Source organism: Lampris incognitus, chromosome 2 (genome assembly GCF_029633865.1).
Source record: "Lampris incognitus isolate fLamInc1 chromosome 2, fLamInc1.hap2, whole genome shotgun sequence".
Lineage (NCBI taxonomy): Eukaryota > Metazoa > Chordata > Actinopteri > Lampriformes > Lampridae > Lampris > Lampris incognitus.
This window is the reverse complement of record NC_079212.1, coordinates 64675268-64691603: the sequence shown is the minus strand read 5'-3', so window position 1 is coordinate 64691603 and position 16336 is coordinate 64675268. Positions and strand designations below refer to the sequence as shown.

At 45.9% G+C, this 16336-nt stretch overlaps 1 protein-coding gene across 1 annotated transcript in view; it reads left to right on the top strand.

The window, feature by feature from the left end:
* Positions 1 to 328: 328 nt before the first annotated feature.
* The window catches only part of ccdc22 (coiled-coil domain containing 22), a 71303-nt gene continuing 55295 nt past the window's right edge, over positions 329 to 16336 (top strand). Inside the window, exons 1-3 of the mRNA XM_056274387.1 lie at positions 329 to 1086; positions 1205 to 1333; positions 4467 to 4644. Of these exons, the coding sequence (XP_056130362.1) occupies positions 1284 to 1333; positions 4467 to 4644 (228 nt within the window). The 5' untranslated portion in view covers positions 329 to 1086; positions 1205 to 1283. The remainder of the gene's footprint in view (positions 1087 to 1204; positions 1334 to 4466; positions 4645 to 16336) is intronic.

Below are 16336 nucleotides of genomic sequence, written 5' to 3'. Positions count from 1 at the left end.
TTTTAAAGTCCACCAGACCTTTGAATTTTAATGTTTTTAGCTCGATAAAGAGTTGGTTTATTGGTTTTCTGCAGTTGGCTCTGTTTACTATCCTTATGGCTCTGTTTTGAATAATGAAGATTGAATCGGTGTTGGTTTTATATGTGTTCCCCCCACACTTCCACACAGTAGGTGGTGTATGGAAGTATGAGGGAACAGCACAAGGTGTAAAGTGAAGCTGGATTTAGAAGATCTTCCACTTTGAATAGTATTGCAATTGATTTGGATACTTTAGCCTTGGTATAATTCATATGTGGTTTCCAACATAATTTATTGTCCACTATTACCCCAATAAATTTAATTTGAGTCACTCTTTCTGTTTCTACATTGTCAATCATGAGTTTCTTGATTGAGTTAATTTTACGGTTGCCAAAGATTATAAATGTTGTTTTACTGAAATGCAATGTTAGTTTGTTAGCATCAAACCACGTCTTTAACATTCAAAAAGTACTAAGGCTGGTAAATGATTGCGTCTATGTGAATCTTTTAATGTAGTATATAGTTAATTTGCGTCTGTGAAATAATGCTGCTTTGCTTTTGTACGTCCCTCGTTGTGTGCTTTGTTGTTGTCACTCTTATTGCGCCCCCTGTCTGTTTTGTTCCGGCTGTTTGGTTATTACCACAAAACCACTCGAACATACACGTGCCGAAACGTCTCCCTAGTCATGCGGCTGTCTTTTCCAATGCATTCTGGGAACCCGAGTCCTGGATCTTTACGTTGTACCCATTCCGTGTAAATGGGGCAGCCGACGCAAAACTTCGCGTCCCAGAACGCCTCCGGTTGTAGTACACGTGACTTCCTGCCGCGCCGCGGCGGCTGGTGGCCTGGCGTGTTGACGGTGTCCCGCGGGCGGGTGGGTCTCGCAGTTGTTTTCTGGGAGCCGCGTGAACCATAAGGTCATTAAAACGGAGCGCTCCAGGTAATGAGTGACGCCGTGTGTAGTAGTGTCGGGCTAACGGCTGCCGAGCTGCGGAGCTACTGCCTGCTCGCCTGGCACTTCCGGGGAGAAACCAGCAGTTCGTTGCTAGCCGAACTGTTAGCATCAGGTACGTGCTCCAGGGCCTGACTGTATATAGCCCTCTAACCCCTAACCTTTGGGTTACCCCGCTGCAAGCTTTAACACCAACCATACAGCTCTCTAACTACATGTCTCTGGCCCGCTAGGCTGCTGCTGCCGCCTCCTCCTCCTCCTCCTCCTCCTCCAGGTCGTCGCCAGTCCAGGGAACAGAAGGAGACGTCAGTGATGGAGGAAGTCGATAAGATTTTGATTCACGCCCTCAGACAAACCGGGACGTACGTTTTCACAGCTACACGTGCACTTACAGCAATATGTACTACTGCAGTACTAGAGCCGGCTAGAAGTGGGGTCGGTGGGGTTTGTATTCAGGGCTTCCATGTCTGCTCTGGGTTTTGAAGGAAACACTAGTCATTTAGGTAGTTGTCAAGTCCATTTAATTTGTATAGCCCAGTATCACAGATTACCAATGTGCCTCAGGGGCTTTACAGCAACACAGCACCCTGTCCGTAGACCCTCTCATCGGATAGGGAACACCTCCCTAAAACCTTTAACAGGGAGAACAACAGGAGGAAAGCTCAGGGAGAGCAACAGAGGAGGATCTCTCTCCACGACGGACAGCTTGCAATGATGTTGTGTTTACACAACTTACACAACATTGAAAGAGGATAACACAGTTATAATGGAATTAGGAGATATATGAAGAATATGATGCTCAGGATGCCAAGCAGCGTCCACATGCCACCGGAACAGTCCAGCACCCAAGCCACATGACCAGCATCACCATGTAAAAAAAAGAGAAAAAAGTCACACATCTTAGTAAGAGAAGGATTTCACATTAAAACAGGATAACAAAATTATATGGAATTATAAGATATGTAAAAAGAATATGTGATGAGGGGAATGCCGAGCAGTGTCGAGGTGGTGACCACCATCACCACGGAGACCTGGGTGGAGGACAGACTGACTGCACGTGCACACAAGGAGACTCACATGACACCAGTCACACAGGAGAAGAGAAAGGAGAAGCATCATTCAGAGAGAGAAAAGACATGTGAGAGAGAGAACAGTTTGCAATAGTCATTAGTCATAATCAGTAAAGTCATCAGTTAGTCATAGTCTATCCTCTATAATCTGGTCGGCAGAACAGTGGTTTGTAAATTCATTGAGACAGAAACCGACCCACCATGCAGTACAGGTTGTGAAGCACTCAAAGACAACTAGTTGTAGGCTAAGACAAAAACATGAGTTTAAGTCTGGATTTAAAGGACTCAGCAGACTCTAGTTGTGGCATTGCTGGACAGTTGCCAGCATATCATATGACTGTTTCAGGGATGCGTCAGTAACACTTTTTCATAGACGATACCGGTTCAGGGTATGAATTATTAATTGTCAAAGTACCTCTCCACTTTATTTAGCCGAGCAGTGCAGTTAGACCTTTATTTTGGGCCAATCGAATAATTAAGATGAAGCAGTTTTTTTTCCTCCATCATTAAATACACTGCTCAAAAAAATAAAGGGAACACATAAGCAATGCAATGTAGCTCCAAGTCAATCACACTTTTGAGATATCAACCTGTCCAGTTAGGAAGCAACACTGATTTGTGAATCAATTTCACCTGTTGGTGAATTGTCTAATTTCCACCAGGTGGAAATTAGACAATTTGCAAGACAACCCCTATAAAAGGAATGGATTTGCAGGTGGTGGCCACAGACCATTTGCCTGTCCTCATCTTTTCTGGCCGATCTTTGGTTAGTTTTTCATTTTGCTAGTGCCCTCACCACTAGAGGTGGCATGAGGCGGTATCTGCAACCTACAGAAGTTGCTCAGGTAGTGCAGCTCATCAAGGATGGCACATCAATGCGTGCTGTGGCAAGAAGATTTGATGTGTCTCCCAGCACAGTGTCCAGAGCATGGAGGAGGTACCAGGAGACAGGCCAGTACACCAGGAGACGTGGAGGGGGCCGCAGGAGGACAACAACCCCGCAGCAGGACCGCTATCTGGTCCTTTGTGCAAGGAGGAACAGGAGGAGCACTGCCGGAGCCCTACAAAACGACCTTCAACAGGCCACTAATGTGCAGGTTTCTGCTCAAACAGTGAGAAACAGAATGCATGAGGATGGTATGAGGGCCTGACGTCCACAATTGGGGCCTGTGCTCACAGCCCAACACCGTGCAGCCCGATTGACCTTTGCCAGAGAACATCTTGGTTGGCAGATTCGCCATTGGCGCCCTGTGCTCTTCACAGATGAGAGCCGGTTCACACTGAACACGTGACAGACGTGAGAGAGTCTGGAGACGCTGTGGAGAACGTTCTGCTGCCTGCCACATCCTCCAGCATGACCGGTTTGGCGGTGGGTCAGTGATGGTCTGGGGAGGCATATCCTTGGAGGGCCGCACAGACCTCTACGTGCTAGCCAGAGGTACCATGACTGCCATTAGGTACCGGGATGAGATCCTCAGACCCATTGTCAGACCATATGCTGGTGCAGTCGGCCCTGGGTTCCTGCTCATGCATGACAATACTCGTCCTCATGTGGCCAGAGTGTGTCAGCAGTTCCTGTATGTCGAGGGCATTGATGCTATGGACTGGCCTGCACGTTCCCCAGACCTGAATCCAATCGAGCACCTCTGGGACATCATTTCTCGTACCATCCGCCAACGCGATGTCGCACCACAGACTGTCCAGGAGTTGACCGATGCCCTGATCCAGGTCTGGGAGGAGATCCCTCAGGAGACCATCCGTCGTCTCATCAGGAGCATGCCCAGACATTGTAGGGAGTGCATACAGGCACGTGGAGGCCACACACACTACTTAGCCTCATTTTGAATCGTCTTGAAGAATTTCCACAGAAGTTGGATCAGCCTATGTTCTCATTTTCCACTTTGATTTTGAGTATGATTCTGAATCCAGACCTTAATGGGCTAATGATTTTGATTTCCATTGATCATTCTTAGGTTATTTTGCTCTAAACACATTCCTCTGTCTAATAAATAAAGATTTTCAGCTGAAATATTTCATTCATCGAGGTCTATATTGTGTTTTTAGGTGTTCCCTTTATTTTTTTGAGCAGTGTACATACAGGCTTCCATGTACTATAATGCAGTAAATTAAGCCATTTTGCTTTTCTTTATAACATGTTACACGTGGCTTTTGGTATCAGCTTTTAGTCTAGTGTAAAATCTCTGATACCAATACTTCCTTTTAGCCTGGTACCAGCCCGGTATCCACTACCAGTACCAGTACCAGTGCATCCCCAGACCATTAACATGCATCTCTAGGTGTGTGCCTGTGCAGTGGTGGTTGGCTGTGTGAGGGGGCAGTGTTGGCACGGTGGATATATAATGAGAACTGATGGGAGATCCGAAACTGAGCTGGAGCCGCTTCATGTGTGATGTCTCATTTACAGGGACCTGAGTGAGGACATTGACAGTGTCAAGCAGTTCACCAGTGAGCTGATTGTGGAGGCGGTGGTGAAATGTCTGCGAGTCATCAACCCTGTGTTAGGGAGCAGCTTATCTCCATCCCTGCCCCCTGGCATGTCTGCACGCTTCCGAGTGGGCATGAGCCTGGCACAGGCCTGTCAGGTAAGAGCTCTTGGGTTTGTATCCGTTAATGCCACAGGGGAACGAGAGAAGTGTAGAAAACTGGTCAACAAATCAACATTTGTTCAAAGGTTGCACATATTTGTGGAGTGGGGGTTGTTGAACTCTGACCGTGTTTAAAGGGACAGTTTGGTTTCCGTGGTTTCACTGTGTCCGGCTTACATGGCATCAGATGAATTCATGGATACCTGTTCCTGTGTGTGCATGTAGTTTGAGGGTAAGTGTAACGGTACATTCCTGGCCTGGAGCAGTTACTTGATGTCTGCAGGGCTCATGAGCAGCTCCTCAACAGAAGGGTTTATAGTTGAAACTGAAGTGGAGACAGTTGGAAGTAAGACAGTTTGAAATGATCTCAAGCTCTGATTCCTGGTTAAATAAACAAACTGCAAACTTGTGAAATACATTCAGCCAGTCCTCAAATGAGAGACTAGCTAAACTGACCACCCAAATTATACAGTTGTTCTCAGTATAGCATGCCACTTTGTTTACAAAATGTGTCGAATCACTTTCTAGTTCAGCTTATGAAGCTACATTTGTTATCTGCACTGTTTCTGAATTTTCTCAAGATCAGCATGTAGACATAGATACCTGTGGCTTCTAAAAACACCAGGCCTTCTTTTCCAGTCATTCAACTGATCTTTTGACCGCTGACCACAGTTGTTCAACTGGTACTTGTGTTTATATATATTCTGCCACCCCTATACGCCCTGCATAAGCTGGCAGATAGACAACTCCTCCTCCAATCACCACGCTGAAGAGGGTGCTTAGTTCCACTCCCTTTAATGGTTGACTGGAAGTAGGGTACAACTACAAGAGACACATTGCAACAAACATACAAAGTTCAATACATCAATAAAAATGACTATGAAATGATACATGAGTTTCAAGTGTGTTACTGCTATACAATTTCTAGCATACACCTTATTATTGACCAACTAAAGTGAGTATTTTGGCTAAACTGATGACAACGGATTATCACATCCAATTAATTTGCTAGCATTAGCATTCGCTAAAAACGGCACATGTAATATGAACTCATACAATAAAAATACTACACATTTATATCAAGCCAAACTAATATGACTAACAAATGTGACTTAGACTTATGTTAAGAATACTAACATACTGACAGTGCATCCAAAAGCATGAAATGTATTTAGGAATAGTGATATCGTGAACAAGACGTCTCGAGGCTTTATCGGGTTTTCTGTTGACTACTGCAATTCCTGTATTGTCGCTGTGGTGCTGGTGACATCATCAGTGAACAGAAGACTCTTAAAAAGACGGTACACACTAACTAATACTGACAGCACACTCCCCGCCTGGTATCCTAGGATGCAACTACCTTTGCCTATAACAACACAAACGGAAGAAAAACTGACCTATCATTACTCTGCGGGAAGGAGTGTCACTACTTGAGTTATAGATCTTAGGAAAAACTTCATCCTTTCTTTATCCACAACCTTGATTTCTACCTTATGGATTTTTCCATCATCACTCAGGAATACTTTACTGATGCGCCCTAATGGCCAGTCATTCCTTTTGGACTGAGAGTCTTTCATAAGCACTACAGTCCCTTCTGTGATGTTCTTCTTGTCAAATTCAATGTCCATCTCCAATCTTATGAGCTCAGCCACATCCACAATTAACACGACAGCACAGAGTTTGAGGCGGGGGATGGTTAAGTTTGGACATGGGGCAAGCTTGGCTTTCCCAGGAATGAAACCTGTCTGATGGTTCCCATGTGAGTCTGAGATCTTCAGGTATGCCACTGCACCTATTGCTAAGACAGAAGCATCTGAGAAGATGCCGAGCTCTCTGTTTAGAGCAGTGGAAGGGAATGCTTGGGTGAAGATCTTGGAGCTCTTGCAGGGAGTATCTCCACATTTCCAGCTTCCCCAGGGGTAAAGGCACGTCCCAGTCTTTAGAATCTGCTGTTAGGTCTCTGAGCAAAGCCTTGCCTCGTATGACGACTGGGGCAGCGAACCCAAGAGGATCGTATAAGTCATTCACGGTAGACAGGACTCCACAGCTAGTGAATGGCTTCTGGTCGCTTGACACCTGGAATGTAAATGTGTCACTCTTAAGGTCCCAGGGGACTCCAACCTCTTGAGTGGAGGAGCCACTTCGGCATGGCCTTGCTCCAGTATCTTCTCCATAAAGCCAAAGAAGTGTTTCTTCATGTCAAGTTTCCTTGAGAAAGACCACTCTAATCACCTGAAACGATTCAGGGCCTGTTCTCTGTTATTGGGTAGATGCCGTCTCTGAGGCTTGAACAGGAGGGGGGCTATCCAACTGTTTCCTTTATCTTTGTATAAGCTTTGTTTCATGATATGAAGGAAGGTCAGGTCTTCGATGGAAGGGGCTAGCTTTTCATCATCTTCTGTATTCTTGAAGACGTCATCTCTCGTATGAAATCTGCCCTCGTCTCGTGTTGGTTTCTTAACTGAGACATTAGTGTGCATTCCTCGGGCCTTCATTTTACAGACACTTTCCTTCACATGAAAACTGTTAGGGCATGGTTTAAAGAGTGACTGTCTACCATTTTCCAGAGTGTTGGTAAAGAAGATGTTGACGCTAAGTGGCTTATGGACTCTGCCTAAACAAACGTTACCGACTAGGACCCACCCAAGGTCTAGTTTTTTGGCATATGGTGCGTCATGTGGTCCACTTATCTGTTCTCTCGCCTTGTGTATTCTGATGATATCTCTGCCAAGTAGCATCATGATTGGAGCATCATGGTCGAGCTCTGGGATCTGGCCTGCTATAGGCTGTAAGTGTGGGTGATGAAGAGCAGCTTGTGGTGTAGGGATCTCCAACTGGTTATTTGGAATGTTGTTACACTCTATTAAGTTCGGAAGAGAAAGAGTGACATGTCCGTCTATGGAACTTACTTGAAAGCCATGCGCTCATCTCCCACTTGTCTCTGCCACACCTGCGCAGGGTTTTAGACGGTAAGGAGAACTGTGGCTGTCCAACTTGAAAACATCAAAGAATTCTGGTCTCACCAAGGAACGATTACTCTGGTCATCAATGACAGCATACACTTTGATTGCCTTATCCTGTTGACCATTCGGAAACACTTTGACGAGGCAGATCTTTGAGCAGGTTTTACCACTCAGATTACCTCCACAGACTTCAGTGCAATTGGCTGAAACGTCTTCTTTGGAAATATCACTCCTCTCCCCGCCATGATCTTCAGTAGGGGTGAGGGCGTTTACAAACTTGGGTGCAGGCCCTGGGTGTAGAGCAGAGTAATGCTGCTCACTGCCGCACTCATTACACTTTAAAGACCTTTCGCAATTCCTTGCTAGGTGTGTGGTTGATGCTATGCATTTAAAGCAAATGTCATTCTGCTTTAGAAAGGCTTTCCTGTCTTCCAGAGACTTTTCCCTGAACCCTCTGCATTTGTGTAAAGGGTGTGGCTTCTTATGAATTGGACACAGCTTTGCTGGATCAATGTTAGCCTTTTGCATGTCTTCGTCTGCTGTTTTATTCAGAGAGATGTCTGTCTTTTGGACTGAGACAGATGTTCTGTTCGAGTTTCTAAGGTGTTCTGGTTTTGTGTGGTCTGCATAGAGACGGAGAAAGAAACGGGTCATTGCGCATCTTTGCTTGATCTGATATGAAATCAACAAGGACAGAAAATGGAGGAAAGGAGACCCCATGCTGCTTTTTGAATGTGTAGCCTAGCATCATCCATCTCTCTTGTAGATTAAAGGGCAGTTTTTGAACTATGCTGGTTACGCCTCGTGCTGTATCTAAACAGGCAAGACCAGAAAGCACTCCCTCTGATTTTGCTGCTTGAAGCTCCATCAACAGGTCTCCCAGTTCTCTCAGTTTCTTCCAGTCTTTGTTTGAACTCTTTGGGAAGCTGTCAACTCTTTTGAGTAATGCAATCTCAATGACCTCAGGTGCCCCAAAGCATTCATCAAGTCACTGCCAAATCATCTGAAGTCCTTTTTCTGGGTTATAGACATGTATGGCTCTTATCCTTTTTGCTTGTTCTCTTGACTCTGCACCTAACCACTTAACTAGGAGATCCATCTCTTCTTTAACTGAGAGGCGAAGGCCTATTGTGGTGTTCAAGAATGACGCTTTCCAGGCCCTACAATTTTCTGAGCAATCATCAAACTGCAGTAAGGCCTGTGGCAATAACTTCTCTATGTGCCATGAACCTAACAAGATCAGACATATTCTGATTGTTTCAATAGTGAGCCTGTGGGGTGCTAACAGGAAACTGGGCATGTGCGTTTGGTGAAGGTGGGTGTGGCTTGACCTGTGGGTAAGTCTGAAATTGTGGCACTGGAGTTAGGGCTGGTGGCTGTGCCACACCATGGTGGAGAGTATCTGCGGGTAAGTAACTATGATTCTCAGGTGGCCTGACATGGCTGAAATAAGCTTTGTGCTTCTGCTCTCTAAAGCCTGAATGCTCTGTGGTTTGTGGTGGCCTGGTAGCATTTGCATCAGAGTAGGTAACTTGTCTCTCCACGCTGATTGCATGTCCACTAGGGAAATATGCTTCAACATCATAGGTGGCCCTTGTAGATGTCCTGCTATGGGGAAAGCTACTGTCTGTGTCTAGGCCATACATTTGGGATGGCTTGGGATTTTCCATCCATCCGAGAAAATTTATTTTTGTGTACTACTTAGGTCCTTAGGTCAGCTTAGGTGTGTGAATGAGAGGGAGGACAGTAGAATGGTGAGGGTGCAAGGAGTAGAGGTGACGAAGGCGTATGAGTTTAAATACTTGGTGTCAACTGTCCAAAGCAGCGGTGGCTAACCATGTGCCATGGAGAGCCATGTGTATGCAGGTTTGCATTCCAACCTGACGCCACACCAGGTGATTTCACTGATACATTCATCCTCTTTGGTTGAAGGTCGCTAATCAGTGAAATCACCTGGTGTGGAGTCCAGCTGCAGTGAAAGGTTATAGTTTGTGGTTAACCATAAGGTATAACAGTGGTTATACATTAGCCCTCACCTGTGCTACATCGACTTACAATGTCAGAAAAAAGACGCAACCCTCTCTTGAAAGGAGGATGGATGACTCTGACCCTGCCCACCTCATTACCTTGGGCAGTAATGGGGTGGGACAAGAGGCTCCTGAATGTGCGCAGAGTTTGAAGTTGGTTTGGGATTTATAAAGGGAAAGTGCACCGAATTTGGTATACGCAAAGTTTTGTAAGTCCTACTATTTTTGCATGTATGCAGTTTTCCTGTTTAGTGTGGATGTGAATTTTTAGTGTAGATCCTATACAAAGTTTTACACATATGGTATAGGGGGTGGTGGAATATGTTTCTGCATAAACGAAGGTTGGTGTACGGATGTGAGTGTTGAAGAATTCATGCAGCCCTCACTTAGAGACCTTTTTCATTGACTGTAAACCATTCTATTCACCGTGGGAATCTTCATCATGTATTCTGGTCGGTGTCTATATCCACCCCAGACCTGTGTTAAAGAGGCATTAAAACACATGGCTGATCACATTACAAACGTGGAGCACAAATAACCAGACTCCCTACTCATTATCCTTGGAGATTTTAACAGAGCAAACCTCAGCCATGAACTGCCAAAATACAGACAGCATACTGTCTGTATTTAAATGTCCCACCAGGGACAAAAACACTCTGGATCATTGCTGTACAATATCAAAGGACGCCTATAACTCTGTCCCCCGTGCAGCCCTGGACGTCTCTGATCACTGTCCGATTCATCTCATCCCAACCTACAGACAGAGACTAAAATCTGCAAAGCCTGTGGTTAAAACTATGAGGAAATGGGCCAATGAGTCAGAACTGGAGCTCCAGGCCTGCCTTGACTGCTCTGACTGGAGTGTTTTTGAGGTGGCGTCTACAGACCTGGACAAACTTACTGACACTGTGACATCTTACATCAGCTTTTGTGAGGACATGTGTGTGCTCACCAAAACTTTCTGTACCTTCAACAACAATAAGCCCTGGTTCACAGTAAAGCTCGGTAAGCTTAGTCAGGACAAAGCCTACAAGCCTACAAGAGTGGAGATAGGATCCGGTAAAACAAAGCCAAAATGCACTCACAAAGGAGGTAAGTGGCAAAAAGGTGCTATTCTGAAAAGCTGAAAATCAGGTTTTCTGCCAACGACCCAGCATCAGTCTGGAGAGGCTTGAAAGACATCACAAACTACAGGAGACCATCCCCTCACACTGCAGGGAACCACCAACTGGCTGACTACTGGGGGTTTGAAAAGTGAACTTTCACACCCCTCACCCTCTCCGGCCACAACACACAACCAACTGCAGTACCTGCAAGCCACTCTCCCCTCCCGACCGGACCCCCACCCACACTCAGGATCTGTGTTGAGGATGTGTGCCAGCTCTTCCAGAGACAGAAGACCAGGAAGGCACCAGGCCTGGATGGCGTGTGACCTTCCTGTCTGAAAGTCTGTGCTGACCAGCTGGCCCCTTTTTTCACACTGAACAGATCACTGGAGCTGTGTGAAGTCCCCTCCTGCTTCAAGAGCTCCACTATCATTCCGGTCCCCAAGAAACCCTGTATCACAGGATTAAATGAGTACAGGCCCATTGCCCTAATGTCTGTGGTCATGAAATCCTTCGAGAGACTGGTGTTGGCCCACCTGAAGGAAATCACAGGGCCCCTGCTTGATCCCCTGCAGTTTGCCTACCAAGCAAACAGGTTAGTGGAGAATGCAGTCAACATGGGATCGCACTACATCTTCAAACACCTCGACTCCCCAGGCACCTATGCGAGGGTCCTGTTTGTGGACTTCAGCTCAAAGTTCAACACCATCATTCCAGATATCCTCGACTCCAAACTGTACCGGCTCACTGTACCAGCCTCCATCTGCCAGTGGATTAAAAACTTCTTGACAGGCAGAAGGCAGCTAGTGAAACTGGGAAAATCACATCCAGTACCTGGACAATCTGTACTGGCGCCCCCCAGGCATGTGTGCTCTCCCCTCTACTCTTCTCCCTCTAAATGACTGTACCTAAGGAGACCCGTCTGTTAAACTCCTGACGTTTGCGTACTGCACAACCATCGGCCTTATCCAGGGTGGTGATGAGTCTGCCTATAGATGGGAGGTTGAACAGCTGGCCCTCTGGCGCGGCCATAACAACCTGAAGCTGAACATGCTCAGAACAGTGGATATGACAGTGGACTTCAGGAGGAGCCCTCCCAACACTGCCTCCCCTCACCATACTCAACAGCACTGTGTCTGCAGTGAAAACCTACAGATTTCTGAGTCCCACAATCTCCCAGGACCTAAGGTGGCCATCCAACATAGACACAATCATCAAAAACGCCTAGCAGAGGATGTACTTTCTCCACCAGCTCAAGAAGTTCAACCTGCCTTAGGAACTGCTGATTCAGTTCTACACTGCAATAATCCAGTCTGTCCTCTGAACATCCATCACTGTCTGGTTTGGTTCGGCCACCAAACAGGACAGGGACAGACTACAACAGACAGTTAAGCCTGCTGAAAAATCATTGGTGCTAACCTGCCCTCCATTCAGGACTTATACACCTTCAGACTCAGGAAACGGTCAGACAACATCACTGCTGACCCATCACACCCTGGTCACAACCTGTTCCAACTGCTCCCTCTGGTAGGCGCTACAGAGCACTGTACACCAAAACAACCAGATATAAAAACAGTTTCTTTCCGCGGGCTGTCATTCAAATGAATGCTTAACACTGTCAAATAAATCCACACATGGTGATGCAGTGGTTAGTGTGGTCGCCTCACAGCAAGAAGGTCCTGAGTTCGAGCCCCGGGGTAGTCCAGCTTTAGTGTCCTCTGTGTGGAGTTTGCATGTTCTCCCCGTGTCTGCGTGGGTTTCCTCCCACAGTCTAAAGACATGTAGGTCAGCTGAATCGGCCATACTAAGTTGTCCCTAGGTGTGTGTGTGTGTGTGTGTGTGTGTGTGTGTGTGTGTGTGTGTGTGTGTGTATGTGTGTGGTGTGTATGTGTGTGGTGTGTGTGTGTGTGGGGGTGGGGGGGGCCCTGTGATGGCCTGGCGGCCTGTTCAGGTTGTCCCCTCACCTGCCGCCCAGTGACTGCTGGGATAAGCTGCAGCATCCCCGCAACCCGGAGAGCAGGAAAGGCGGTTTGGATAATGGATGGATGGATGTTGTGTATATGTTATGGGTAATGTGAAAAAACGGTTAATGTGCAGATTACCCAACGGGGCGGTTAATGTGCACATTACCCGCCAGAACGGGTTATCTGCACATTAACCGGGTAGTCTGCACACTACCCGCTTGGGCGGTTAATGTGGATAGAACGAACCACATTATCCACATTAACCGGGTAGTCTGCTACTAGGCTATATTAGCCAGGCGAGGCAGGGGATCGGGCACATTTTTGTCTTTTTTGGTGGTTGTGTAAAAGTGCATCTGAAAGGTATCGCCTTGTTCATTCATTTGTTTTGCCTGATTGGCAGACAGGAATTGCATTTGGACATATGTTTTCTCTGCTTCTGCTCCTACATACTGGGCTTATAAAACGAATTTCATTCTGTTTTCATATCATCTAGTCTTAATATTTTCCCCCCGCCAGTACCCCTCTTCCATAAAGTTTTATTTACCAGTCTGTCCACGGAGTGATTGCCATTTCGTATTGGTTGAATGACGCATGTCTCCAGTGAGAGTAGGCTATAGCAGCCTGATGGGAGATGGCCGAGACTGATATTTCTTTTCACCCTTGTCAAATGTGTAGGCTATTCATTCATATCAGGGATCAGATAGAGAGCGAGGAGGGCTCATGTGTGTGTTCTTTGATGCTAATAGCCTCGTTATACAAGTGGGGGGAAACGTTGATCTAAAGACAGAATGATATCGCCAGCGTCTGTTCTTTCATTTACCACAACTTGTGATCCCTCAGATGGCCTCACTTCATGAGTCATCAGGCTAAAGGCCTATTGCAGATTTAAATATCAAAATATTGTAAAAAGATGAGTTGCAGGTTCGATCCATCCATATTAACCATCCAAACGGGTGGTGTGCAGACTACCCGGTTAATGTGGATAATGTGGTTCGTTCTATCCACATTAACCATCCAAGCGGGTAGTGTGCAGACTACCCGGTTAATGTGCAGATAACCCGTTCTGGTGGGTAATGTGCACATTAACCGCCTTGTTGGGTAATCTGCACATTAAACAGGTAGTTTGCGCATTAACCGTTTTTTCACATTACCCGTAACATATATACTGTACTGTACATGTTGTATATACTGTACTGTACATTGTACATATACTGGTACACTCTGTCATGTCCATCTACCTCAGGCATGTATGTAAGTAACCTGCTAACATGTATTTCAGCATCTCCGATATATTCTCTACATAAGTCGATCCTTGTGTATATACAGTGCATCCGGAAAGTATTCACACCCCTTCACTTTCCCCACATTTTGTTATGTTACAGCCTTATTCCAAAATGGATTAAATTCATTTTTTTTCTCATCAATCTACATACCATACCCCATAATGACAAAGCGAAAAAGGTTTTGTAGAAATTTTTGCAAATTTATTAAAAATAAAAAACTGAAATATTGCATGTACATAAGTATTCACACCCTTTACTCAGTACTTGGTTGAGAGACCCTTGGCAGCAATTACAGCCTCAAGTCTTCATGGGTACGAAGCTACACCTATATTTGGGGTATTTCTCCCATTCTTCTCTGCAGATCCTCTCGAGCTCTGTAAGGTTAGATGGGGAGCGTCGCTGCACAGCTATTTTCAGGTCTTTCCAGAGATTTTCAATGGGGTTCAAGTCTGGGCTCTGGCTGGGCCACTCAAGGACATTCACAGACTTGTCCCGAAGCCACTCCTTCGTTGTCTTGGCTGTGTGCTTAGGGTCGTTGTCGTGTTGAAAGGTAAACCTTCGCCCCAGTCTGAGCTCCTGAGCGCTCTGGAGCAGGTTTACATCAAGGATCTCTCTGTACTTTGCTCCATTCATCTTTCCCTCGATCCTGACTAGTCTCCGAGTTCCTGCTGCTGAAAAACATCCCCACAGCATGATGCTGCCACCACCATGCTTCACTGTAGGGATGGTATTAGCAAGATGATGAGAGGTCCCTGGTTTCCTCCAGACGTGACGTTTGGCATTCAGGCCGAAGAGTTCAATCTTGGTTTCATCAGACCAGAGAATCTTGTTTCTCATGGTCTGAGAGTCCTTTAGGTGCTTTCTGGCAGAACTCCAAGCAGGCTGTCATGTGCCTTTCACTGAGCAGAGGCTTCCGTCTGGCCACTCTACCATAAAGGCCTGATTGGTGGAGTGCTGCAGAGATGGTTCCTTCTGGAAGGTTCTCCCATCTCCACAGAGGAACGCTGGAGCTCTGTCAGAGTGACCATCGGGTTCTTGGTCACCTCCCTGACCAAGGCTCTTCTCCCCCGATTGCTCAGTTTGGCTGGGCGGCCAGCTCTAGGAAGAGTCCTGGTGGATCCAAACTTCTTCCATTTACGAATGATGGAGACCACTGTGCTCTTCGAGACCTTCAAAGCTGTAGAAATTTTTTTGTACCCTCCCCCAGATCTGTGCCTCGATACAATCCTGTCTCGGAGGTCCACAGACAATTCCTTTGACTTCATGCCTTGGTTTCTGCTCTGACATGCACTGTCAACAATGGGACCTTATATAGACAGGTGTGTGCCTTTCCAAATCATGTCCAATCAATTTAATTTACTTCAGGTGGACTCCAATCAAGATGTAGAAACATCTCAAGGATGATCAGTGGAAACACGATGAACCTGAGCTCAATTTTGAGTGTCATAGCTAGGGCTCTACCAAATTCACGGCCGTGAAAATCGCGTCACGGACCGTGAAATCAGCCTCTTCCCGTGTAATTGACCATTTGCCGTGAAATGCAGTGAAATGCAGAATTAAAGTGCGCAACTAGTTTGAGAAAATACTGTGCTGATATGATTGACATTTTGGATGCGCGAATAAAAGCATTCACGTGTCTAAGACATTGATTGGTTAAATGAGCATCCGGGGTGGCCGCAATGATCATTTTTGTTACTAGCATAGTTTGAGTTAGCTGTCGTCAGCATGTTAGCTTAGGCCCTAACGTGCTGAAGATGTCGAAATCTAAAACCTCAAAAAACACGACTGCAGACAACAGAGTAATTGAGTTTGGAAAACCTATTTTACATGCTGATGGCGGAAAATTATTTTGTACGAGTTGTAATATCTCCTTAGATCACAGTCAACGAGCAACGATTCAGCGTCACTTGGAAAGTGAAACTCATCTCAACAAAAAGAGGGCTGCCGAAAAAGAACTACAAGGTGGAACCAACAAGAAGCAAAAAACAATTTCATCGATGTTTAAGAAAACAACCGAGAGCACTGAGTCTCGACATTTGGCGACCATGGAGCTTGTTGAGGCATTTGCTAGTGCTAACATACCGCTGGAGAAGCTTGATCACCCGAAACTGAGGGACTACCTTCAACGTAATGTGAGAAATGCGGGCGGTTTACCCGGTGCAAATAAGCTCCGACAAGACTACCTTCCTAAGCTGTTTGACGCGCAATTTGAAGAGGTAAAATCTATCATAAATTCATGTGAATCGTTTTCACTTATTTTGGATGAGTCCACCGACGAGCAGGACAATTATGTTTTGCATGTTATTTTCGATTTCATGTCGGACAAGGCCGAAGATGTTGAGACTG